Source organism: Symphalangus syndactylus, chromosome 14 (genome assembly GCF_028878055.3).
Source record: "Symphalangus syndactylus isolate Jambi chromosome 14, NHGRI_mSymSyn1-v2.1_pri, whole genome shotgun sequence".
Classification (NCBI taxonomy): Eukaryota; Metazoa; Chordata; class Mammalia; order Primates; family Hylobatidae; genus Symphalangus; species Symphalangus syndactylus.
Window position 1 is genome coordinate 71926950 of NC_072436.2, and position 27169 is coordinate 71954118.

The 27169-nt window shown below is 36.1% G+C and overlaps 1 protein-coding gene across 6 annotated transcripts in view; it reads right to left on the bottom strand.

Moving 5' to 3' along the window:
• APLF (aprataxin and PNKP like factor) overlaps positions 1-27169 on the bottom strand; it is a 108387-nt gene that overhangs the window by 62238 nt on the left and 18980 nt on the right. For all 6 annotated transcript variants that reach the window (XM_055241842.2, XM_055241843.2, XM_063616836.1 and 3 more), the window contains exons 2-3: positions 20535-20606; positions 7907-8079 (exon numbers count right to left, since the gene is read on the bottom strand). In XM_055241842.2, coding sequence (XP_055097817.1) covers positions 7907-8079; positions 20535-20606 — 245 coding nt within the window. The remainder of the gene's footprint in view (positions 1-7906; positions 8080-20534; positions 20607-27169) is intronic.

A 27169-nucleotide genomic window follows, 5' to 3' on the forward strand; every position in this document is an offset into this window, starting at 1 on the left:
CCTCCTGCTCCTGGCAACCATTAATCTACCTTCTGTCTCCATAGATCACATTTTCTACATATTTCATATAAATGAAATATAGTATGTGGTCTTTCATGTCAAGCTTTTTCACTTAGCATAATGTTTCAAGATTCATCTGTGTTGTAGCATATGTAAATATTTCATTCCTCTTTACGGCCAAATAATATTCTACTGTATGACTATACAATACTTGTTTATCTATTCAAAAGTTGCTGGACAGGTGAGTTATTTCCACTTTTTGGCTATTATGAATTAATGCTGCTGTGAACATCTATGTACAAGTTTTCATGTGGACATAGGTTTTCAATTCTTTTGGGTATATACATAGGAGTCGAAATGCTGAGCCACATAGTAATTCCATGTTTAAACTTTTGAGGAACTGCCAGAGTATGTTCCAAAGAGGCTATAGCATTTTATAATCCCACCACAATGTATAATAGTTCACTTTCTTCACAACCTCACCAACACTTGTTGTTACATTTTTGATTATAGCTTTCCTAGTAGATGTAAAGTAGTATCTCATTATGGTTTTAATTTGCATTTCCCTGTGACTAGTGATGTTGAACATTTTTTCATGTTCTACTGACCACCTGTATACCTTCTTTGGAAAAATGTCTATTCAAATCAGTTATGCATTTTAAAATTGGGTTGTTTGCCTTCGCATTGCTGAGAATTCTTTAGATATTCTGAATGTAAGTCTGTTACATGTGATTTACAAATATTTTCTCATTCTGTGGTTGTCTTTTCACTTTCTTTTTTTTGTATTTTATTTTATTTTATTATACTTTAAGTTCTAGGGTACATATGCACAACATGCAGGTTTGTTACATATGTATACATGTGCCATGTTGGTGTGCTGCACCCATTAACTCGTCATTTACATTAGGTGTATCTCCTAATGCTATCCCTCCCCCTCCCCCCTCCCCCCACCCCACAACAGGCCCCGGTGTGTGATGTTCCCCTTCCTGTGTCCAAGTGTTCTCATTGTTCAATTCCCACCTGTGAGTGAGAACATGCAGTGTTTGGTTTTTTGTCCTTGTGATAGTTTGCTGAGAATGATGCTTTCCAGCTTCATCCATGTCCCTACAAACGACATGAACTCATCCTTTTTAATGACTGCATAGTATTCCATGGTGTATATGTGCCACATTTTCTTAATCCAGTCTATCATTGTTGGACATTTGGGTTGGTTCCAAGTCTTTGCTATTGTGAATAGTGCTGCAATAAACATACATGTGCATGTGTGTTTATAGCAGCATGAGTTATATTCCTTTGGGTATATACCCAGTAATGGGATGGCTGGGTCAAATGGTATTTCTAGTTCTAGACCCTTGAGGAATTGCCACACTGTCTTCCACAATGGTTGAACTAGTTTACAGTCCCACCAACTGTGTAAAAGTGTTCCTATTTCTCCACATCCTCTCTAGCACCTGTTGTTTCCTGACTTTTTAATGATTGCCATTCTAACTGGTGTGAGATGGTATCTATTGTGGTTTTGATTTGCATTTCTCTGATGGCCAGTGATGATGAGCATTTTTTCATGTGTCTGTTGGCTACATAAATGTCTTCTTTTGAGAAGTGTCTGTTCATATCCTTTGCCCACTTTTTGATGGGGTTCTTTTTTTCTTATAAATTTGATTGAGTTCTTTGTAGATTCTGGATATTAGCCCTATGTCAGATGAGCAGATTGCAAAAATTTTCTCCCATTCTATAGGTTGCCTGTTCACTCTGATGGTAGTTTCTTTTGCTGTGCAGAAGCTCTTTAGTTTAATGAGATCCCATTTGTCAATTCTGGCTTTTGTTACCATTGCTTTTGGTGTTTTAGACATGAAGTCCTTGCCTATGCCTATGTCCTGAATGGTATTGCCTAGGTTTTCTTCTAGGGTTTTTATGGTTTTAGGTCTAACATTTAAGTCTTTAATCCATCTTGAATTAATTTTTGTATACGGCGTAAGGAAGGGATCCAGTTTCAGCTTTCTACACATGGCTAGCCAGTTTTCCCAGCACCATTTATTAAATAGGGAATCCTTTCCCCATTTCTTGTTTTTGTCAGGTTTGTCAAAGATCAGATGGTTGTAGATGTCTGGTGTTATTTCTGAGGGCTCTGTTCTGTTCCATTGGTCTATATCTCTGTTTTGGTACCAGTACCATGCTGTTTTGGTTACTGTCGCCTTGTAGTATACTTTGAAGTCAGGTAGCGTGATGCCTCCAGCTTTGTTCTTTTGGCTTAGGATTGTCTTGGCAATGAGGGCTCTTTTTTGGTTCCATATGAACTTTAAAGTAGTTTTTTCCAATTCTGTGAAGAAAGTCATTGGTAGCTTGATGGGGTTGGCACTGAATCTTTTCACTTTCTTAACTGTGTCCTTAGAAGCACAGAACTTTTAAGTGTAATGAAGTCCAATTTATCTACTTTTTCTTTGTTTGCTTGTGTTTCTGGTGTTATAACCATTGCCTAATGCAAGGTCACAAAGATTTACACCTGTTTTTTCTAAGAGTTTTATAGTTTTAGTGCTTATATTTAGACCTCTGATCCATTTTAAGTTAATTTTTATATGGTGTGCAGCAGGAGACTAACTTCATTCTTTTGCATGTGGATATTCAATTGTCCCAGCATCATTTGTTGAAAAGAACTATTCATTCTCCATTTAATTGTCTTGACACCTTTGTCAAAAACCAACTGACCCTAAATGTAGGGGTTTACTTCTGGACCCTCAATTCTATTTCCTTGATCTATATGTCTTTCTTTACACCAGGACTGTCCTGATTACTGTAGCTTCATAGTAGGTTTTGAAATCAAGAAGTGTGAACCCTCCAACTCTTTTCTTCTTTTCTAAGATTGTTATGGCAATTAAGTTATTCTTAAGTCTTTCAAATATATTCCAAATTTTGTTCAAATATGTTATGTATTTTCATATCTTTAATATAAAATATGCTACTATCATGAATGAGCTGGATCTAAAAATACATTTTAAATAATTATAAATGAATTTGAAACTTGCATATTGTCATACTATCATGACATTTTCATCACCATTTTATTGTTTCTTCAATATCAGTGATTAAAATTAGTAGTTATTTATATGGAATCTATGTACTTAGATTTTCAACAATTTGAAAAAAAAGTAATTCAGTATAACAAAGGATTTACTTCACTTTCCTCATAAGTGTCTTAAAATAATCTCCCTAGAGTGAAAATGTCATACTTCCTCATCAGCAATAAAATTCAGCTATGAAAACAAAATGTTATACTTATCATATTATCACTCAATTTAATATCCTCAGATATTTCATTAATGCATTCAAAAAACCAACACTTACTAAGCACCCACTATTGGGGAGGAAGAATTAATATTAGTGCTTCTAAGTGAAATGTGCTATAATTTAATTTACTAAAATATAAAACTAAGTATTCTTTTTCTTATTTGGTTTTCTCTTTGACTTCTCAAAAAAGCATGAGTTTTGGTACTCCTGGCAGAATGATTTCATAGACACATATGTAGAGAAAAGAGTGAAAAATGAACAAACTAGAACTGACATGTATAGACTTAAATGTTCCTTCAAAGTAGGTAATGAGTAGGAATAATTATACAGAATCTAAATACTATATAAAAAACATTTTAATGTGAGTAAAAGGAAAACCTAAAGAAATGACAAGCTTTTCTATGGTTGGTTTGTGGTTCAGATCCCTTTCTTAAATTCACACTGGTTGGAAGAAAAGAATTATGGCAAAGGAGTCCTAACAACTTCTACAAAGCATATAAGCTTTTTTCTATTCTTTTTTAATGTCTTAAATATTTCAACATGCAAAAATATATAGAGAACATATGTAGTCTATCTGCATATCTATGAATATAAATACTTGTGTATCTACCACCCTGATAGAAACATTTTCTCATATTTGCTCCAGATTAATTACAAATACAATTCAAGCCCTCTCCATACCCAGCCTCAATCTTGCTCCTTTCCCTCCCATTCCTTCTCCAAAAGTAAACATTAGCCTGAATTTGATGTTTATTATTCCCATGCATGTCTTTATACTTTCATTATTTGTGTGTATGCATCCTTTATAGAAATTATGTATGTTTTATATGTTTATAACCTTTTTGGGTTTTTTCCCTCAACATTACAGTGGGGAGATTTATCCATGTTTTAACCTGAGCTCTCTCTTAGTTCATTCTCTTTCATATAATTACAGGACTATACCAAATTTATTTAGCCTTTCTGCAGGTGTTTTCACAATTCAAATGAGTGCTATAGTAAACATTCTCATACAGCAGGGGGTAGTTAGTAAGAGCATCAACTCTGGAAACAGCTGGCTTGAGTTTGGATCCCACCTCTGCCATGTATTAAGCTGTGACCTTGGGCAAGTCTTAAACCTTCTGTGTCCCAATTTCTTCATCTGTCATATAGGGATATTAGCAATACCTAGTCCTCATAGAGATTATTATGGAGAATAAAAAGTTCATACATGTAAAGCTTGTACAACAGTAAGCAGTGTTTTTATGTGGTTGACCCTGCAAAACAGAGCTAGTTCAAAAACAGGAAAACCCCAACAATATCAAGAAACGTCTAGAAGTGTATTTCAATGCTTCCTATCTAATACATAGTCCACTTCCCCTTGCTAGCAGACAGTGGACTCTCCCTCTCTGGAAATCAGGCAGCTGCCTCCCCTGGGTAGACATCTCTCATGATGATACTCAAATTCAAGATCTGCCCCCACCTCCCCTCATGGCTTCTAGTCTAATAACCAGGGTTAATTCATCATTACCTGACTACAGAAGTACTGTCCTTGCTTCAATAGGAAACTAAATATTCACTAAGAAGCTACAGGACCTAGCTAATGGCAGAAACCACAAGAATTTGCCTGTGATGGTGTGATATCGTAAGAAACACATATTTTGGTCTTCACTTCTGGTTCCTGGCTAGAGCTCCAATGATTTACTCAATCATGCCTTTGTAATGAAGCCTCCATAAAAACCCAAAAAGACAAAGTTCAGAGGACTTCCAGGTTGGTGAACAAGAACGTGTCCATGTGCTGGGAGAGTGGTGTACCCCAACACTCCACTGGAACAGAAGCTCCTGTGCTGGGGACCCTTCCAGACCTCACCCTATGTATCTCCTCATCTGGCTGTTAATTTGTATCCTGTAATATAGCACTTGTAATAAATCCGTAATCTCGTAAGTAAACTGTTCCTGAGTTCTGTGAGCCCTTCTAGCAAATGACAGAACCCAAGGTTTAAATAGCCTGAGAAAAGTACAGTGCTGTCAAAGTGGGTTTATTTTCAGTTTCATCAATACGAAAAAATTCAAAATTCACTAATCCCATAAACTGATATATTTAAAGTGTGACACTGGCCTTAAAGACACTGGTCTTTCACACTAAGGAAATAAGCTAATTTGAATCAATATAAATGAAATTTAAATAGACATATAATAGTTTAAATAAGTTATCAGGCAATGACCATATCGTGTTTCATAAGGATGCACATTTTCCTAATTTTTGAAAAAAGTAGGTAATTCTATTATGAAAGTTTATTGTAACAAAAAAATCAGTTCTTTACATGTCTCATTTCAACAGCTAGTTTAAATAGCATGCTTCATACATGTATGATAAGAGAAAAAGACATGTACTTTAAAGTTGTAAGCAATGGTTAATGAACTTCATTTAACTAAAAAGCAACTTCCTGACATTTTTTCCACTTACGTTTAAGCATTTTTAGATATAATTTATATATGAAATGCACATATCAGAAGTGTGAAATTTGATTAGTTTTGACAAATGCGTACACCCACATAATCTGCACCCTTAACAAGACATAGAATATGTCCATATTTGTTTAAAAGCTGAAACAAAGCCAAACAAAAAGCTCCTTTGTAGCTTCTTACTAGTCAATCCCCTTGGAAACAATGATTGATTATACTTCTATTTAACAGATTAGTTTACTTATTACAGAATTTAATATAAATGTAATCATATAATAGACACTGTTTTGTGACTTGCTTTTCTTTTTGGTAGATTCCTCAGGATTTTCTAAATACAAATCACGTCGTCTGCAAACAAACACAGTTTTACTTCTTCTTTTCAAATCTGATATATTTTATCTTTGTCATATTCCCAATCTTAGGGGAAGAACTTTCAACATTTCACTAATAGGTTTTTTGTAGGAAAAAAATTTCCTTCTTTTCCTTGTTTTCTCAAAAATTTAAAAAATCATGAAGAGGTGTTGAGTTTTGTCAAAATTATTTTTGAGCATCTATTAAAATGATAGTTCTTTAGTCTGTTATGGTGAATTGCTTTGATTTTTATACGATAAACTAACCTTGTATCCCTTGGACAAGCCCCACTTGGTAATAGAGTATTATCCTTTTTACATATTGCTGGATTTGATTCGTAAATACTTTATTATGAGGAATATTGGTCTGTAGTTTTGAGGGATTTTTGTAAAATCTTGTCTGATTTTAGTTTCTAAATTATAGAAGCTTCATAAAATGAGTTGGGAAGTATATCCTCTTCTATTTTTTGAGAAAAAAGAATAATATTGGCATTATTTCTTCCTTGTAAGTTTAATAGAATTCATTAGTGAAGATCCTTACGGGAAATACTTAAATTATGAATTCAATTTTTAAAATGAACATAGAATTCATCAGATTCCTATTTTTCCTGCATCAGTTTTGTTTTTTAAGAAATGTACCCATTCGTTTCAATTGCCAAATTTATTGGCATGAAGTTTTACATAATATTTCCTCATTATTCTTCTAAGATCTGTAGTATCAGTAATGATATCCCCTCTTCTACTGTTGATATTGATAATTTGTGTTTTCTCACTTTTTTCTTAGTAAGCCTTACTACAGTTTCACCAATTTTATTAATCTTTTCACCAAACCAACCCATAGCTTTACTGATTTTATTTTGGCCATTTTCTATTTCACTGACTTCTAGTTCTTACTTTCTTTTTTCTAGTTTCTTTGGGATTAATTTGTTTTTTGTCTATCCTCCTAAAGTAGAAGCACAGATCACTGGTTTTATAGATTTCTTCTCTTCTAATACAGGCATTCGACTATAAACTTCCCACTAAGGGCTAATTTAGCTGCATCTCACAAATTTTTATGCTGTTTTCAATATCACTCTGTTCAAAATGTTTTCCAATTTCCCTATGACTTCTCTTTGACCCAAGGGTAATTTAGAAATGTGTTATTTAATTTCAAAATATTTGCATATTTGCGTAGTTATTTTATTGTTAATGATTTCTGACTTAATACCATTGCTATCAGAGAACATACTCCGCATAATTCTGTCCATCTACTTCTATAAGTCTAGTTTATCCATTCTATAATTTAAAAGCTGAAAAGAAGCCAAATAATCTTCTGACTAAAAAAACTAGTGTATGAATTTTAACTGTAAGCCAGACATCAGTATATTTATTCTAATACCTCATTTCCTCAGTTTCTCTGTTCTATATTTTCTGCTATTTTTATAAGAAAGAGGAGTTAGACAAGTGTAAGTCAGAAGTTAATACCTTAATAAAATTCAAAAAGCTAAAAAAATGAGGAAAAGGTAGTCAATTTCGAATTAACTACATCGAATACTGTTAGATGGAAAATACATTCTGAATACAATGGTAAAAGACACCACCTATGGGAGCAACTGCTATCAATGCATAGTAAGTTTGCAAAGTCAAATGTTTTCTAGAAACAGATACACATGTGCATGTGCACAAAACACACACCACATGCAAAGGCATGCACACACACAGTGTACACACACGTTGCACACCTACTCTATCTCCAGTTTAATACTTTCTACTGGTTCCTACCGAAGGATTTGTGATGGCTGAAGAATTAGATTAAAAATAACATTCTTACTCTCATTTCATCAAGCACTTACCTTAAAGTACATTCCATTTCCACTTCAGAGGGTATAGAGAGAACGCGGAAAATGTATTTGTCAACTAACAAAGAAAAACTATCTCCAGGATTCAAATAGCACCACAGATTTGTCTTCAATGGTAAGAGCTGACTCTTCTCTGAAGACTGATAAAAACACGGATTTGTGTGTATCTAACAAATTAGAGAAGAATATAATTAAATTTAAAAAAGAATACAATACAATAATGTTGCAACTCAAAATTACAACAAAAATACAATTAAATATGAATTCACAATTTTGGTATCAAAACAATTTAAGCATAAACTTGGACTTAAAAGTTTGATAAATCTAACTCTTATAAGTACCATAATTATTATCTATATATAAAAGAGAAAAGAAGCTATGGTATACCTCCCATTTCTCCAGGACTCAAAGGAAAAAAGCAAAGTTATCAACTAACTGGTTAAAAGAGTCTTCTATTTTGCTTAATAGAGACAACTGGACATCACAAGAAGAAATATGAAAAATAATTCTTAGTATGGAAAAACTGAGTCCCCCAACTTCCACATCCAAAATGCACTAATTTCCTGAGAATGGCTAGTTTCTTTACCATTTATTTTCTCCTACTAATTTCTTATTACAATTAAAAAATAAGAAACTACAATGCTATGGTTTGAATGTGTCCCCCAAAGTCCATGTGTTGGAAACTCCAACCCTAAGGCAACAGTGTTGACAAGTAGGACCTTTAACATGTAGGTCATAAAGGAAATGTCCTCATGAATGGATTAATGACATTATCACAAGAGTGGATTCATTATCTGGGGAGCAACTTTGCTATCTCGAGAGTGGGTCTATCATAAATGCAAGTTTGGCCCTCTCTTGCTCACTCTCTCATGCATGCTTTCTCTCCACGTAATGCCTTCCACCACGTTATGATGCAGCAAAAAGGCTCTCACCATATGCGGCCCTGGCATTTTAGACTCCCCAGCTTCCAGAACAGTGAGCCAAATAAATGTCTGTTCATTATAAATTACCCAGCCTCGGGTATTCTGTTATTGCAGCACAAAATGAACTAAGACATATAGGAAGGAAGAGTCTAATCAAATCTGTCAAGCAAACAACACAGCTTTCTTTCTACCTTCTGAAAGAGGAATCGTCTTATTTGTTTAAATGAAACTCCCACTATGAAGATCATCCACATTCAAATCAAAGTAGTAAATAAATCTCAAAGTTAGAACTATTACAATATACACTATTTTAAATTATGTTTGCCACTACTTCCATGTTAGCAAAGATAACAAGAGTTGCTTCAAAAAACAAAAAGGACCTATTATGAGGTACCTTAAAAATTCTAACTAGACTCAAGCTCAAATTGGCCATTTCCATAAGTCAAATAGCCTTTTTGTCATCATATCACTGGGTTTTTAAAATAAATAAGCTTTAGGATATGACAAAGCAATCTACATAATGCAGATCTTTGGTTTTTTGTTTTTTTTTTAAGTACAATCTTATAGAGAGCACCTATCTCTATTACCCTTCCTTCTATCTATTTCATCCATTTAAATAAGAGTTTTTCTGGAGACATCACAGCAAAGTAATTACCACCCTGGGAATGGACATAGGCTGAGCAACAACAACAACAAAAATGACACATCTTTGAAGCTAGAATGAATATAATCCACCTAGTTCTGACCATTCAATTTCATAAGAATCTGGCCATACATCATATTTCTATCCTTTAAATCTGTGTTACAAGAAAGCAGCAAAATAAAACTTGGAGATAAAGAGCAGAGGTAGAAATTTAAAACAGAGATGACACAAATTTGGTCGGCCATTATTTTATCGGTCAAACTCTATACAAGATTGCATAAGAATGGAGATGCAGTGTGATTTATGCAATATTGTATTCCTAAAAAGAGTAGTGAATGTTTGATTTTTAAATTCAAGTTACAATTTAAACAATGTTTAGAAATCTTTCACCATGCTGACAGCCACTCCTAATTTCTCTCTCTCAAAGCTGTCCTCTGGCTCTTGGCAGGTTGAGCTTTTGAGTGCAACAAGCACATGACAAATTGACAGGTTGTGAGCTTGTGTCCACTGCTGAACTTGGGAATCATGCCCTGTATTCCTCATCCTTTTGGGCGAAGGCTCCCTTTCCTTGAGTATGTCATGGTCATCAGAGTCAGGAATGTTGAACCAACATGAGAAGCAAGAGTCAGGAATCCACATAGCTTTGGTCTGAACTCTGAATATTCTTTAAGTGAGGCTTGCTTCTGATTATAGGCTAAGACCATGTTCTTATTCATGAGCATTTTAAAACTTCAGATGAGTCTCTAAACAACTTTAAATACTGACATAGTCCCAAACTTACAAAGGCTAGGATGTTAAATACAAAGGCATAACGTTGTAAGAGTGGAAAAGGTAAAATACTTAAGGAAACTACATTTCTTTACAAAAGCATCACAAACCCAAAGATAATGCAATATTCTGTTTGAGTATGTTTTCCTCAGCAGAAAGCACTTAATATTTAAATTATAGTTGGTTAAATATTGGCAGTCAGCAAATCCAGCCACAAAGAAAGTGAGTCCATGAGTATGGTCCATGATCATCTTTTCTTTTTCCTAAAACTGTTCATACAGGAGATTCCAAAATGAAGAGTAAAAATGACACTAAAGTCTAATGTTTGATCCTCTGACGTAAACCTAAATTCATATTACTCACTGAATAAGTTAAAAAATGAATGTCAAACTACATATACTCCAACTAAAATGCTACACGTACATGAAGTCCAAAAAGTAGTTTTTAAAAAGTTACAAAGTATATAAAAACCTAACAATATTAATAAACAAAAAGGAAGATTACACACCAAAAAATTAGGAATGAAAACAATGGCATAATTACATAAAAAATAAAAGTTTTGAAAAATAACAGAATACTGTAAATACTTTATAGCAATACATTTGTAAATATGGCCAAAAGAGACAATTATCTAATAACACCAAATAGATTTTTTTAAAGTATGTTTACGTGTATGTATGTGCAGCCTGTTTGAAAGTATTTAATTTTTTTTCTTTTTTTGAGACAGAGTCTTGCTCTGTTACCCAGGCTGGAGTACAGTGGCATGATCTCTACTCATTGCAACCTCTGCCTCCAGGTTCAAGCAATTCTCGTGCCACAGCCCCCTGAGTAGCTGGGACTACAGGCGCCCGCCACCACAACTGACTAATTTTTGTATTTTTAGTAGAGATGGGGTTTCACCAGATTGGCCAGGCTGGTCTCAAACTCCTGGCCTCAAGTAATCCACCTGCCTTGGCCTCCCAAAGTGCTGGGATTACAAGGGTGAGCCACTGCACCTGGCTTGAGAGTATTTAATTATTAGAGAAAGGAGATTGAATTGGACCCATAACATTTCAAAAGTACAGTCAATAATTAAAAATCTTTTCAATCCCTCCCAAAACCAGACCCCAGTGGATTTAAAGATTTTTCTGAATATTCAAACTTTTCTTGATATCACAAAAGGGGTAAGGATCCCTAACTGCTTCAAATGAGACAAGTTTAACTTTGATTCTAAAAGCAAACAAGGGCAGACAAAATATTGGTAAGCCCAACCTCACCGTGATTAAAAGATATAACTACCTACATAAGAGACATTGTTGGTATGTGCCTTTTAACAAATTCATGAGATTATAAATTCAAACTTCAATAGATAATGCTATAACTTTAGAACTGGTGCAAAGGATGCATTATCCCTGCAAAAAAATGGAACTAAAATACAAATCAATTTCCTAGAGCTTTCTCTTAGAGTTATCATTAAATATTAAAGAATGATAGATGTATACCCCCAAAAAGCACCTTATTTTCAGTGTTTGTTTGTTTGTTTAATATGGAAAGCTTTTTTTTTTAACAAAATAAGTTGAGGAAAGGCTATTATTATAGGATTTTCCAGATATCTCACAAGTACAATTTTAATTTCATGAGAAGAAAAACAATTGCAATTCAGGAACTTTGTGCAATAAAAAAAACACAACCACCCAAAGACGTATATTTTGAGGGTCAATAATAAAAGGTAAAAAAGAAAAACTGCAACTTATAGAGCTACTGCCTCAATCATCCAAGGCCCCAAGTGAGTAAGATTTTACTAAAATGAAATAAAAGCACTGACAGCTATGAATTCACCCTAAGGGCATAACCAATCACTGGTGATATAGTTATTTACAAAGAACATCATCATCAGTTTGCCTTTGTAATGTCTTTTCTCCCAGCTGATACTAGGCTGTAGATTAAATTTAAATGAAATATAAAAAAGCTAACATCATCTCCTCATGAGCTAGCATCATCTCCTCATGCACTATTTCCTAGAACTGCTGGAGAGCTACAACATTTTTTTGTAGGAGAAATATTAGAGAGAAAAAAGGCAGAAAGTCATCCAATTTAAAAGTACAAATTAGTAATTGCCCTAATTGCATTCAATTCTCCTTGTCAAAGCTATTTTTTTATTTGGTGGTAAGTTTGGATTTCCAAGTTAAAGAAAAGCAGAAAAACATTTAATCACTTAAATATAATTTGGGGTATGCAGTATACAGAAGGGATCATCATAACAAAACATTTGCTATATTCATTTATGTAATTTTACAAAGATTTTTAACTAAAATTTCCCTCTTGACATTTTATTACACTTGTATAGATAACTTGCTTTAATAGATCAAAGAATTTGTGACTGATTAGGGAACAGAGAATAAGTGATATTTAACAAACATTAAGATAAAATCAATGAACTAGAAGTCACTTGTCCATCACATTCTGATTTTCAAGATCTTTAAATTTCCATTAACAATTAAAATCAGTGTTAGAAATTCTCTAAATGTCTTTAAATTGCACCTTGTAGACAGTGCAGCTACAATAAGCTGCTGAATAAATATATCAATCTATTTCAAGATAATGGGCATTTTACTGAAACTATATTAATATAAACATGGTTATTAGCTAGTCAGGTTTCTAACGTGCAACTCAAGTTTTCAGTCCATTTTTCTACTGGATTTTTTATTTTTTTCTCATTGATTTAAGGCATCTGTCATATGTTTTGGATAGCACTCCTGATATAGCTTGGATATTTGTCACTGCCCAAATCTCATGGTGAACTGCAATCCACAATGCTGGAAGTGGGGCCTGGCAGGAGGTGCTTGGATTATATATAGGTGCCTCAAGCCAGATGCCTCATGGCTTGGTGCTGTCTTAAAGATAATGAGTTCTCATGAGATCTGGTCATTTAACTAATACAGAGTGGGCACCTCCCACACTATATTAGTCTGTTTTCACCTAAGACTGGGTAATTTATTAAAAAAAGAAAAAAAGGTTTAATTGACCCACAGTTCTGTAGCCTGTACAGACAGCATGGCTGGGGAGGCCTCAGGAAACTTTCAATCATGGTGGAAGGCAAAGGGGAAGCAGGCAAATCCTATATTGCTGGAGCAGGAGAAACAGAGAGAAGGGGGAGGCGCTACAAACTTTTAAACAACCAGATGTCGTGAGAACTCACTATCATGAGAACAGCAAGGGGGAAATCCAATACCACCATGATCCAATCACCTCCCACTAGGCCACTCCTCCAACACTGGAGATTACAATTTGACACGACATTTGGGCAGGGACACAAATCCAAACCATATGACCCTCCCACTCTCTCTCGCTTGCTCCTGCTTCCAACATGTGATGTGCTGGTTTCCCTTTTGCCTTCTTCCATGATTGTAAGCTTCCTGAGGCCTCCCCAGAAACCAAGCAGGTGTGGGCACCATGCTTCATGTAAAGCCTGCAAAACTGTGAGCCAATTAAACCTCTTTTTATAAATTACCCAGTCTCAGGTATTTCTTTATAGCAACACAAGAATGGCCTAATACAGAAAATTGGTACTGGAATTGGGGCATTGCTATGAAGATATCTAAAAGTGTGGAAGTGACTTCAGAACTGCCTAACAGGCAGCAGTTAGAAAAGTTTGGAAGGCTGAGAAGAAGACAGGAAGATGAGAGAAAGTTTGGAATTTCTTAGAGATTGGTTAAATGACCAAATGATCAGCAAATTTGTGACCAAAATGCTGATAGTGTTATGGACAATGAAGTCCAGGCTAAGGAGGTCTCAGATGGAAATGAGGAACTTATTGGGAACTAGAGCAAAGGTCAAGTATGTTATGCCTTAGCAGAGAGCTTGGCTGCATTTGGTTCACATCCTAGGGATCTATGGAAGTCTGACCTAAAGAATGATGATTTAGGGAATCTGGTAGAGGAAACCTCTAAGCACCAAAGTGTTCAAGAAGTGGCCTGGCTGCTTCTAACAACCTGCACTCAAATGCATAAGCGAAGAAATGACTTAAAGTTGCAACACATATTTAAATAGGAAGCAGAGTGCAAAAGCTTGATAAATTTGTAGCCTAGCCATGTGGCAGAGAAATAAAAAGCTTTTTCAAGAGAAGGATTCAAGCAGGCTGTGAAGCAACCACTTGCTAGAGAGAGATGTGCACAACTGAAAAAAAAAGTCAGGCTGGGCACAGTGGCTCATGCCTGTAATCCCAGTACTTAGAGAGGCTGAGGCGGGTGGATCACCTGAGGTCAGGAGCTTGAGACCAGGCTGGCTAACATGGCAAAACCCCATCTCCACTAAAAATACAAAAAAAAATTAGCTGGGTGTGGTGGCATGCGCCTGTAATCCCAGCTACTTGGGAGGCTGAGGCAGGAGAACTGCTTGAACCCAGGAGGTGGAGGTTGCAGTGAGCTGAAATCACACCACTACACTCCAGCTTGGGTGACAGAGGAAGACTCCATCTCAAAAAACAAACAAACAAACAAAACAAGTTCTAATATCCAAGACAATGGAGAAAAGGCCTCAAATGCATTTCAGAGACCTTCATGGCAGCCCCTCTTATCACAGGCCCAGAGGCCTAAGAGAGAAGAATGATCTCGTGGGATATTCCCAGGGCCCTGCTGCCCTGCATGGCCTTGGGACAGTGCTATCCACATTCCCACTGCTCTGGCTCCATCCATGGCTCAAAGGACCCCACATACAGCTTGAGCTGCCGCTTTGGAGGATGCAAGCCATAAGCCTTGACAGCTCTCACATGGTGTTAAGCCTGCGGGTGCACAGAGTGCAAGAGTGGTGGATTCTTGGCAGCCTCCATCTAGATTTCAGAGGATGTATGGAAAAGCCTGGGTATCCAGGCAGAAGCCTGCTGCAGTGGCAAATCTCTTACAAGAGAACTTCTACTAGGGCAGTGCAGAGAATAAATGTGAGGTGGGAGGTCCCACACAGAGTCCCCACTTGGGACACTGCCTAGTAGAGCTGTGAGAAGAGGGCCACCGTCCTCCAGACCCAAACATAGTAGATCTACCAACTCCAGCCTGTGAGAGCAGCCTCAGAGGATGTACCCTCCAAAGCCAGAGGGGTGGAGCTGCCAAAGGTCTTGGGAGCCCACCCTTTGCATCAGTGTGCCCAGGATATGGACACAGAGTCAAAGATTACTTTGGAGCTTTGAGACTTACTGACTGCCCTGATGGGTTTTGAACTTGTGTTGGGCCTACAGACCCTTTGTTTTGAAACAGGGATGTTTACCCAATGCCTATACCCCCATTGTTTCTTAGAAGTAAATAACTTTTGATTTTACAGGCTCATAAATAGAAGAGACTTGCCTTGTCTCAGGTGAGACTTTGGACTTCTCAGATAATGCTGGAATGAGTTAAGACTTTGGAGAATTATTGGGAAGGCATGATTGTATCTTGCAATGTGAAAAGGACATGAGATTTGGGAGAGGTCAGGGGAAGAATGATATAGTTTGGGTATTTGTCCCCACCTGAAACTCATGTTGAATTGTAATCCACAAATGCTGGAGGTGGAGCCTGGTGGGAAGTATTTTAATCATGGGGGTGGGGATACCTCATGGCTTGGTGCTATCTTCCAAATAGTGCATGAGTTCTCGTGAGACTTAGTAATTTAAAAGTGTGTGGCTTAGCAAAGACATGGAGTCAACCTAAATGCCCATCAATGATAGACTGGAAAAAGAAAATGTGGTATATATATACCATGGAATACTCTGCAGCCATGAAAAAGAACAAGATCATGTCCTTTGAAGGGATATGGATGGAGTTGGAAGCCATTATCCTCAGCAAACTAATGCAGGAACAGAAAACCAAACACTGCATGTTCTCACTTATAAGTGGGAGGTGAATGATGAGAACACATGGACACAGGGTGGGAAACAACACACAATGGGGCCTTCTAAAGAGCGGAGGGTGGGAGAAGAGAGAACATCAGCATAGCTAATGGATGCTGGGCTTAATAGGTGGATAATGGAATGATCTGTGCAGTAAACCACCATGGCACACATTTACCTAGGTAATAAACCTGTACACCCTGTACATGTATCCCTGAACTTAAAAGTCGAAGAAAAAAAAAAGTGCGTGGCACTTTCCCCACTCCCTCTCCCTTGCTCCTGCTTTCGACATGTGACGTGCCTATTTCCACTGTGCCTTCTGCCATGATTGAAAGTTACCTAAGGCTTCACCAAAAACCTAGCAGATGATGGCACCATGCTTCCTGTAAAGCCTGCCCATGAGCCAGTTAAATCTTTTTTCTTTTCTTTTTTTTTTTTTTTTGAGACGGGGTCTCACTCTGTCTCCTAGGCTGGAGTACAGTGGTGCGATCTCAGCTCACTGCTATCTCTGTCCCCCTGGGGTTCAAGCAATTCTCCTGCCTCGGCCTCCTGAGATTACAGGCACCCACCACCATGCCTGGCTACTTTTTTTTTTCTTTTTTGGGACGGAGTCTCGCTCTGTCACCCAGGCTAGAGTGCAGTGGCGTGGTCTCGGCTCACTGCAAGTTCTGCCTCCCGGGTTCACGCCATTCTCCTGTCTCAGCCTCCTGAGTAGCTGGGACTACAGGCACCCGCCACCACGCCCGGCTAATTTTTTGTATTTTTAGTAGAGATGGGGTTTCACCATGTTAGCCAGGATGGTCTCCATCTCCTGACCTCGTGATCCACCCGCCTCAGCCTCCCAAAGTGCTGGGATTGCAGGCGTGAGCCACTGCGCCTGGCCATGCCTGGCTAATTTTTGTATTTTAAGTAGAGACAGGGTTTCACCATGTTGGCCAGGCTGGTCTTGAACTTCTGACCTTAAGTGATCTGCCTGCCTTCGCCTCCCAAATTGTTGGGATTACAGGTGTGAGCCACTGCACACAGCCTAAATCTCTTTTCTTTATAAATTACCCAGTCTCAGGTATTTCTTTATGTCAATGCATGAATGGCCTAATTACATGTACCAATTACATGTGTTTTAAATATCTTCTCCCTGTTGTAGTTATCATTTTCATTATAGTGTCTTTTGATAAACGAAGTTTCTTATTTTAATTTCATTGGCTTTTCCCAACTGTTTTTATGGTTCATGCTTTTTATATCTTGTTTAAAAACTCTTCCCTACTCTAAAGTCATAAAGGTTTTTCCCTGTATTATATTCTAAGTTTTATAGTTTGACTCTCACATTTAATCTACCTGGAGTAGATTTTTGGGTCTGCAGTAGGGATCTAATTTTTTTTTCCAAACAGATAACTGTCCCTGTACCATTTACTGATAAAAACTCCTCTTCCCCACTGATACGCAATGCTAGCCCTGGCCCAGTCAAATTTCCACATACGTAAGTCCAAATCTAAAGTTGCTTTCAGTCCTAAATTTTATTCAACTGAAGGCACTAAAACTTCTTGTTAAGATAGATCATCAATTAGTTGTAACTTGAAGAAATTTTTTTAAAGAAAAGACACCCAATGCCAAGAGAATCCTGACTTCAGAAACATAACAACAACAACAAAATACTACAGAGTTCCAAGAACCTGGGCTCTTATTCCCATTCTAGAATTTGCTGAGTATTTAAGATCAGACGTTCTCCAGAAGGCCGTGACATTCTAAGTTATCAAAAAAAGGTACTCAAAAAAGCATAAAAAACATCTACCTTTCTCCCATGTCTAAACATCACATTTATGGGAAAGTTTACAAAATTACACTAAATAATATTTAAAAGATCATAAACAGAGGTATAACTTAAATCATTCCAAATTTTAGTTTTATATCTAGTGGTCATGAGGAATTTTTGCTCGAGCTTCTAGTATTATTTCTACTACAGTTTTGTGCTCAAAAGACACCTGTTAATGTCATACATAGTGGTTTTATGATCTGCGTACCATCTAATTAAAGACCCAGTAAAAGTGAAGAGTATTTTAAAAAGGAGCCTTTTTATAACTGAACACTGCTAAAATCCCACATAGAAATTTGGCTCACTACATACTGGATAAAATTTAACTCAAGGTAAGATTTTCAACTAATAAAATCACCTTTAATTTGAGCATATTTATTTTACATTATTAGTACTCTTTTTTTTTTTTTTTTTTTTTTGAGGCAGAGTCTCTTTCTGTCGCCCAGGCTGGAGTGCAGTGGCGCGACCTCGGCTCACTGCAAGCTCCACCTCCTGGGTTCACGCCATTCTCCTGCCTCAGCCTCCCGAGTAGCTGGGACTACAGGTGCCCACCACCGTGCCCGGCTAATTTTTTGTATTTTTAGTGGAGACAGGGTTTCACCGTGTTAGCCAGGATGGTCTCAATGTCCTGACCTCGTGATCCACCCGCACCGGCCTCCCAAAGTGCTGGGATTACAGGCGTGAGCCACCGCGCCCGGCCTTATTAGTACTCTTTTGAATAGCCACAAAAGTACAAAATATATCTGAAAAATTTTCAGCCAAGTATAGACACAACTCCAACTAAGCACCTTTATTAAAGCCAATTTGTAAAACATTTTAAAATATAAATGTCCTTGATTAACACTGAGAAAAAATGTAAATGTTTAAAATATTCATGCATTAGTAAATATGACAGTTTTCTAACGACCTATTTTTGATATAAAAAAATTTAATGCCATGTCAATTTTGTTATAAGAAGGGTTTCTTCTTATCATTGAGTAAATAAAGAGTGTAAAGAGAAAACCTGGTATCTATTGAGTTGCCCACAATTCCACTGGTTAATTTGCTCACAAAATAAATGTGCTGACATGGACACAGTGGCATAACAGACACTGGAGACTCAAAAGGTTGGTAGTTTGACAGGTGGGACAGGGTTGAGAAATTACCTAATGGGTACAAGGTACACTATTCGGGTGATGGTTACACTAAAAGCCCAGACTTCACCATTTCACAATATAACCATGTAACAAAACTGCACTGTACTCCCTAAATCTATATAAATAAAAAATAATCATTTCTATATTTCAAGATCCCTCTATTCTTTCCTTTAATGTGCTTTAGTAACAAAAAAAAAAACTTATTTTAGGCCATGGTAGTTCATTGGCAGGGTGTTAGAAATTGGGCACCAGAGAATAACATACTTCTGTGAAAATCTATCATGTTCCCACTCCTATATATGCCATAGATAGTTCTCACCACAGCATTTACTCATGCATTCAACAAATATTAATTAAATACCTACTATGTCTTAGGCACTATGCTAAACACTAGGGATACAAAGATTAGTCAGAGTTCCTATACTCAAGGACCTTATGATCCAGGATGTCATCTCAGAAGAATAAGATAGCTAGACAGGATACAGAGATGAATATCTAATGGTAAATAAAGTGGCTCCTAAAGGAGTGTTGACTCCAGATATTAACACTTTTTCAAGACACTAAGATAATGCAGAATGAAGATGAGACATAAACTCTTTTAAAGATTATTTATTCAAGGTTGAGATAAGGTGAATACATTGAAAAATTTTTTATTCAAAAAATTTCCAAGTACTAAAATTAAAAAGGTGCTTTCCAAATTTTGAAACAGTTAAACATAGGATAATAAAAGCAAGTACTATCTGTGTAAAAAAAAGAACTAATGATGTAACAGGCAGTTGTATATAAAATATGAAAATATAAATTGGTTTAAAAAGTTATAAATTAATGAATTCCATGAAATTTTACCACCATATGATCTAGTCTAAAATAAATGGACCCTCATGTACATATTTCATTCTCTTACACAATAGACTCTGCAAATGAAAAGGAATAATCACATTGTATATTCTGAGAAACTGGCTGTCCCTGAATATCATCAGTGATTTCGCAGCAGTAAACTATAAAGCAAGCAATTAAAATTAGAGCCCTCAACAAAAACTTTCAAATTAAAATCATTTTTCAAACCTCAAAGTTGAACAAAGTCTAAGTTTTAGAAATATTCTACTCTACACAGAGTGATACAGAAGGTGTTAAAATATAACCCTATAACATTTAAGTTACTTTGGTCACTACCCCAGCTCAGAAAACCAACTATTAATAGTTATGGGCTTTCTTATTGGATATTATTTGGAGTATTCAATTTTAAACCAAATCATAATATATACATGAACTGGCAGTAATCTTTCATTGAAATTCTAATTATGTAAATGTGGCATTGTCCTATGAGAAAATACGTAGTTTTCCTCGTAGTTTATATCTTTATCTCCTAATTATTTTCTGGCAATGAGAAGGATATATTCTGACATTAATTCCCTATTCCCATAACCTTAGAAAATAGGCACCTCTGCTTGGGAACTGAAAGGGTAAGAGACAAAAGTTAAAATGAATCATTAATAACATATTTACCGGTTTGATTCGCAGCTGACCACCCGCCACCTCAAGAATGGCATGTCTTCTGGATACTCTCTTGTCTGTTATCTATACAGTAAAAAAATTAAAAGATTAGGAATAGCCAACTCCTTAAAAAGCAACAAAACAAAAAGGCAAACAAAACCCTTGGCGATGTTTCTGAAATCAGTAGACTAGATATGAAATATATCATTCATTCGACAACTGTATATTGAAATGATTGTCCTCATTTAACAAATAATGAAACTCAGAGATTAAAAATTCTGCCCAAAGTCATGTAAGAGTCAACAACAGAGCCTCAAGCCTAGAATCTAACGGATCCCAAAACCTTGCATGAGTTTCCATTCATGACAGACATCTGCTGGGGATTCTTACCAAGAAAATTCAGAAAATAGGAGAAGTCTCTATATAATATGTACTTACCAGAAAACATTTCAAATACAAGCAACATATAGTATATCATGATGACAAAGGTTTTAAAAGGAAGAGATCCCATGCTCAAGGATCTGGTAAGTGTAAAAGGGTCTGACTCTAGGCTTTGGGGTCAAAGAGACCCAGATCAGGCAGAACTGCATGCAAACTCTGGGGCCATCAGCAGCAGTTAAGAGTTCAGGAAGGCAAGAAGGGGAATAGTGAAAACCAAACATTTTCAGTAAGAAAGAAATTAGCATTTTTTAAAAATATCTATTTGCTTCCTGTTTTGAGCCAACAGTGTTCTACTTATGCTCACAATCATTTCCACATACCAAAGTTCAAAAGTTGTTTGCATTTTAAATGCTGACAGTGCCAATCAAAGCTTTCTCTTTTCACTGTAAACACGATAGTTAAGACTGCCTTTTTTATTTGTGGTTGATTGATAGATAATGAAAACATGTTAAGCACCAACTTCACTAACACCGTAACAACCTGACCCATCTCTTGGTAACCTTGGTATTTAGCACTTGAATGTTGGCATTATCCGCATAAGGACCAAAATTATCAGTAAAAAATAGGCCATACCAACACATAAACTCAATTAAACCTATTAGTTCCACAAAAAATGTGAAACTGCCAGGAGTCAGTACTCATTTTTCTAACCAGAGAGCTGTTCCACACTTAAGGCTGTGACATATAGACAGTAATATCAAGCATCAGAATGAGTATCACATGAATGAATTTTTCACAATCTATTGTTAGCCACAATGGCCATCCAAGAAGTAAGTACAAACTAATAATCTTTTGTTTCAGAAAAAAAGAGGCTAAAAATTTAAAGATTCCTTTCTTTTTCCCAGAATGTACCTTAGTAGGCTAAAAACAACAGCAGTTATCTGATGACTCATTGCATCATCTGCACAGAACTTTCGCTTAAATGTTGTGATTCAACATAACATTGCCATAGCTATTATTAACACTTTACATAAAAATTGAAAGTCCAGAGAATTTAGGTAGCTTGGGTAGGTCACTCTCCAAATAGGCAGTACTCCAAATCCACACTCTTTTTAACAAAAATAGGTAATAGGCAGGGTGCGATGGCTTCAATCCCAGCACTTTGGGAGGCTGAAGTGGGAAGACTGCTTGAGCCCAGGAATTCAAGACTAGCCTGGGCAACACAGTGAGACCCCCAACTCTACATAAAGTAAAAACTTAGCTGGACAGGGTGGCATGTGCCTATAGTCCCAAATATTAATACTTGGGAGGCTGAGGTAGGAAGACTGCTTGAACCCAGGAGGTCAAGGTTGCAGTGAGCCATGATCGTGCCACTGCACACCAGCCTGGGGGGCAGGGTGAGACCCTGTCTCAAAAAAAAAAAAAAAGATAATAAATGTGAGAACACATTTATACATGACTATACCTACATGTAATCATTCAAAAGTAATTTCAAAAAATGTACATTATTCTGTGGCTGAGAGTAAGCAGTTCCTATTTCTGACTTGGGTACCAAAATCTCATTGTTACTTCCGTACTACAAACCAATTTTCTAACCAATAGAGTAATAAGCTATCAAATATAAAACTATGGCATATAAAGATGGTTCCTTTAACAGTCCACCTTAAATTTCTTTCTTTCCTTTTTTAAACTGTATTTTTTCAGGAAGCAATAAATGAACTTTTCCTATCTCTGTCTTTCTTTGAAGTAGGCTTCACTGACACTACAAAGATAAAAGACATTTTAAGTAACATAAAAGTATAATGTGACCTCTAGTGGACACATAACTCCACAACAGTGTAATTTCATTATAAGCTATGTGTCTTTATAGAATACAAAAAGAATGCTATAAACAGTCTTTGAAATTAACATCACTCAGACATTTATAGTGTTCCTTTTAAAGTAAACCCCTAAATAGTGAATACACGATAAAATAACCATTTGCACTTTCTCAATGGGAAGTGTAAAGGTTTAACAAATTATCATTAAAACATTTTAATTTCAGGATTGATATACGGAGAGGGGTGGGGAGCAAGTGACAAACAGATTATCCTAAAGATCTGATGATCTGCTTTATTTAACAGCCTATCACTGCTCCTTATACAGAGTGAATATCCAACACATTTTTATTATTTATTAATATATCAACTGTAATAACAATCAATTATCAACACCAAAGCACCATTCTAGACTTGTCATGTATCATCTTTTTCAGTCTTCACAAAATCTGTGAAGAAGATATTATTATTATACTTCACTTCATAGGTGAGAAAACAGAAGTACAGAGAGTTTAAGCAACTACTCAGTTACACAACCAATTAAGTAGTAGGGCCAGGATCTGAACCTAAGGAATCAGATTCCAGAACCATTCATGCTCTTAACGTTGTATCACATCCCTCAATATCATTACATGAAACCTAAAGCAAAACCTCAGTTTTTAAGATGATTTACCCAGTTTAACTGTCAAACTAGAACATAGTAAAGAACTGGAAATAAGGCAGAAATGGCTATTTAATAACCAAATAGACATTCAGAGGAGATTCAGATCCTAAATAAAGCTCTAAGAGGCCCTCCGGCTTTCATTTGGTCCTGCTTATCTAATGGCATACCTAAGTCTAACAAGGTATGTCATCCAAATTCTTAATTCTCTATTCGTAAAGTGGATAGGATTTAGTAGACAGCACACTGACAATAGGAGAAAATGACTGATGTTGGTCTGCAGGTGGAAAGAGAAAGGCTACTAAAAAGCAAAGAAACCCAAGGACTCAAAAAGAATACATTGGTTAGAGGCCATTTAGGGTAGGACAAATGGCATAAATTACTTCAAAATATACTGAAGGCTTGCCCAAGTTTACTTACTGATTACCAAGAATCACCAAGTTTAAATTAAAACTTCAACTGAAATCAGATATTTTACATCTTAGAAAGCCATAAAAATAGTTAAATTGAAGAATTCCAATTTTTACAGAATAATTATACTCACCTAAATTCTAATCACAACACACATTCTTCAAAGAAATCAACAAATAGAGCAAATAAAACTACCCATATCCCATCCCATATCTAATGCAAAACTAGGAGATGGAGATTACCAAAAACTTTAACTTACATGTAAGAGAGATGAGAAATGTCAATTTCAGAAGATCAAGCCCCAGAACCTATGCTGGAGCAGAGAAAATCAGGTGGCAAATGACAGAAAAAGAGGAAAGAGGGAGTGGGAATCTAGTGGCGCTGAAGCATAGGTATCACTCCCAGAAAAATTAAGTCACACTTTTAGTGAGAAATACTAAAAACACATTTCAGATCCAACATTGCAGAGGCCAAGCTAATAGAGAATCCAAAACAGAGGCATAAAAATATGTGGAACCAGGTATAGCAAGCTCAGAAAAGGCACCACTTCTCAGGCAGAAGGAGGACACTTGGAAGAAAAAAATAAATCCAATAGTATAGATTTTGGCTTCAAAATACCATTCCCCACTAAAAGAAACTAGAGCTCTTTTGAGAAATGTCATATTCCAGGTCTGAAGCACAAAAAGTATAATGTGGACCTAGGATATCTTCTTGCGCCAGAAGACAAAGAAATGCTCAAAAATTGATGGGTGCATGTCAGAAGGACAGAGAAACCAGTGCAAAAAAACTCTAACTGACCAAATTTAGAACAATTCGAGCATCAAAATAGTGATAATACTGGAATACAGCAAATTGAATCCCAAAATAATCCATGATTCCGTACAAATCTACATAAAGTAAAAAATTAGTTGGACAGGGTGGCATGTGCCTATAGTCCTCAATATTAATACTTGGGAGGCTGAGGTAGGAAGATTGCTTGAGCCCAGGAGGTCAAGGTTGCAGTGAGCCATGATCGCACCACTGCACTCCAGCCTGGGCAACAGGGTGAGACCCTGCCTCAAAAAAAAAAAAAAAAAAAAAAAGAGATAATAAAAAAGATTCCATATGAATCATGGATTATTTTGTGATTCAATGTGCTGTATTCCAGTAATATCAGAGGGTAAGGCTGGGAGAGATGCATTTCTTTATAAAAGAATGCCAGCTAAAGTAGAAAAAATGGTAGAATGAGAAAAATCACTATTTTCTAACTGTCAATGTAAAAATTAAGTTAGGAAGGGATAAAAGGATGTTTATTTCCCAACAAGAAAAAGGTTTGTTGGGAATAAATACTCATGAAGTCTCAGTATCACTCCACAGATTACTGACAAAGGAAATGGTAGATTAACTGTGAAATCTGGCAGATACCACCTTACCAAGGTGATTACACTTACCACATCACCACAGCAGGACAAACTGATAGATGTGCTTCCTAATGTGGTACTCTGAATAAACATCACCTACTTAATATTTTCATCAAAAATGTTTAATATGAATCAAATTATGTGCAAACAATCAGACAAACAAAAATTGTGGGACACTCTAGGAATAACTGGCCTGGACCCACAGAAGCACTGATGTCATTAAAGACAAAAGGCAAGAAAACCATTCTAGATTAAGTAAAAAAAAATTTAACTGGATCCTGATTTTTTTTAAAAAATGCAAAAAGTACATTATTGAAAACGATGTACAGAACTGAGTATGGGATATTAAAATTTATGGCACAGTTACACATTTCTAGAATATAATAACAGAATATAGCTATATAGAAATGTCCTTGTTCTTAGGTGACACATGTTGACATATTTAGTGATGAACTGCCATAATGCATGTATGTACTTTCAACTGTGTTCAGGAGAAAGAAAAAAATGTGCGTGCACACACACACACACACACACACATAGGCATATTACAGAAGAAAAATCAATGCCTTATTTGATTAAATTGCTGTTTGTCAAATTTCTGTTACTTGTAGTCAAAAGCAACTGTGATTAATACACATTCCTCTAACAATTGTTATATTTATTTTTTTTTAGAGGTAGGATTTTGCCATTTTGGCCAGGCTGGTCTCAAACTCCTGGCTCCAAGTGATCTGCCCACCTGGGCCTCCCAAGGTGCTGGAATTACAGGCATGAGTCACTGCGCCTGGCCTTAAACTGCCTTTTTTTTTTTTTTTCAGACTAAGCTTCGCTCTGTTGCCCAGGCTGCAGTGCAATGGCACAATCTAGGCTCACTGTAAACTCCGCCTCCCAGGTTCAAGCTATTCTCCTGCCTCAGCCTCCCAAGTAGCTGGGATTACAGGCATGTGCCACCATGCCCGGCTAATTTCTTTTTTTTACATTTAGTAGAGATAGGGTTTCAACATGTTGGTCAGGCTGGTCTCAAATTCCTGACCTTGAATGATCCACCCACCTTGGCCTCCCAAAGTGCTGGGCTTACAGGTGTGAGCCACCGTGCCCAGCCCTAAACTGAATTCTTAATATTGTTTCTTGAATGTGAACAGGTCTCTCTATTCTTATACCACTTTTGTAGTGATACCATGTGGATCCCTTATATTTGACTTTCTGGTTTTAAATATTAATAGAATAAGTCATCTACTATAATATACATACAGGTCCCTTCTCTAGTTTTAAGATACAAAGATTATACCAGAAAAAAAGATAAACACATGAAAACATAAAAGAACTGTTTATGATCTGTTTGTTACCAAATACTTATTTTCGGTATTTATTGAACTCAAACAAAATGGAGATTTTCTTATGTGACGAGCAGAAATACTTAGATATTTTGTATCAAAGTCTGTGATCTGTTTGTTTGACTGCAATTCTCAAAATTCTAAAAACGAAAGAAACAACCCTAAATAAAGTAAAAGCAGAAAAGCTACTGGATCTTGAAATAGAATAGGGTGGTACCTTTCATTTCATTTTTTTTCTATATATAATATAGACAACACAAGTTAGTTTTTTGTAAAATCCTTTTCTAGAGAAGTTTCTGAACATCATAGACAGGTATAATATATCGCATTAATTCAATTTTCTCATGTAACTTGGTTCCTGTACATATAAGAACAGAAAAGAGTTCGTTTTTCAGTATAAACTATATTATAAATTGTTTTTTAGTATAAACTCTATTACACAGGATATTATTATAGTACAAATATAGTACACAGGATGTATATTATAGTACAAATTGTTTTTCAGTATAAACTATATTACACAGGAAAGGTTAAGATAATTATATAATATTTTATACTTTAATTTTATAAAAATTATCTTGTACGAATAAAATCAGAAAGATGGCTGACTAGAGGTGCCCAATGCGTGCCCTTGCCCCCTAAAAAG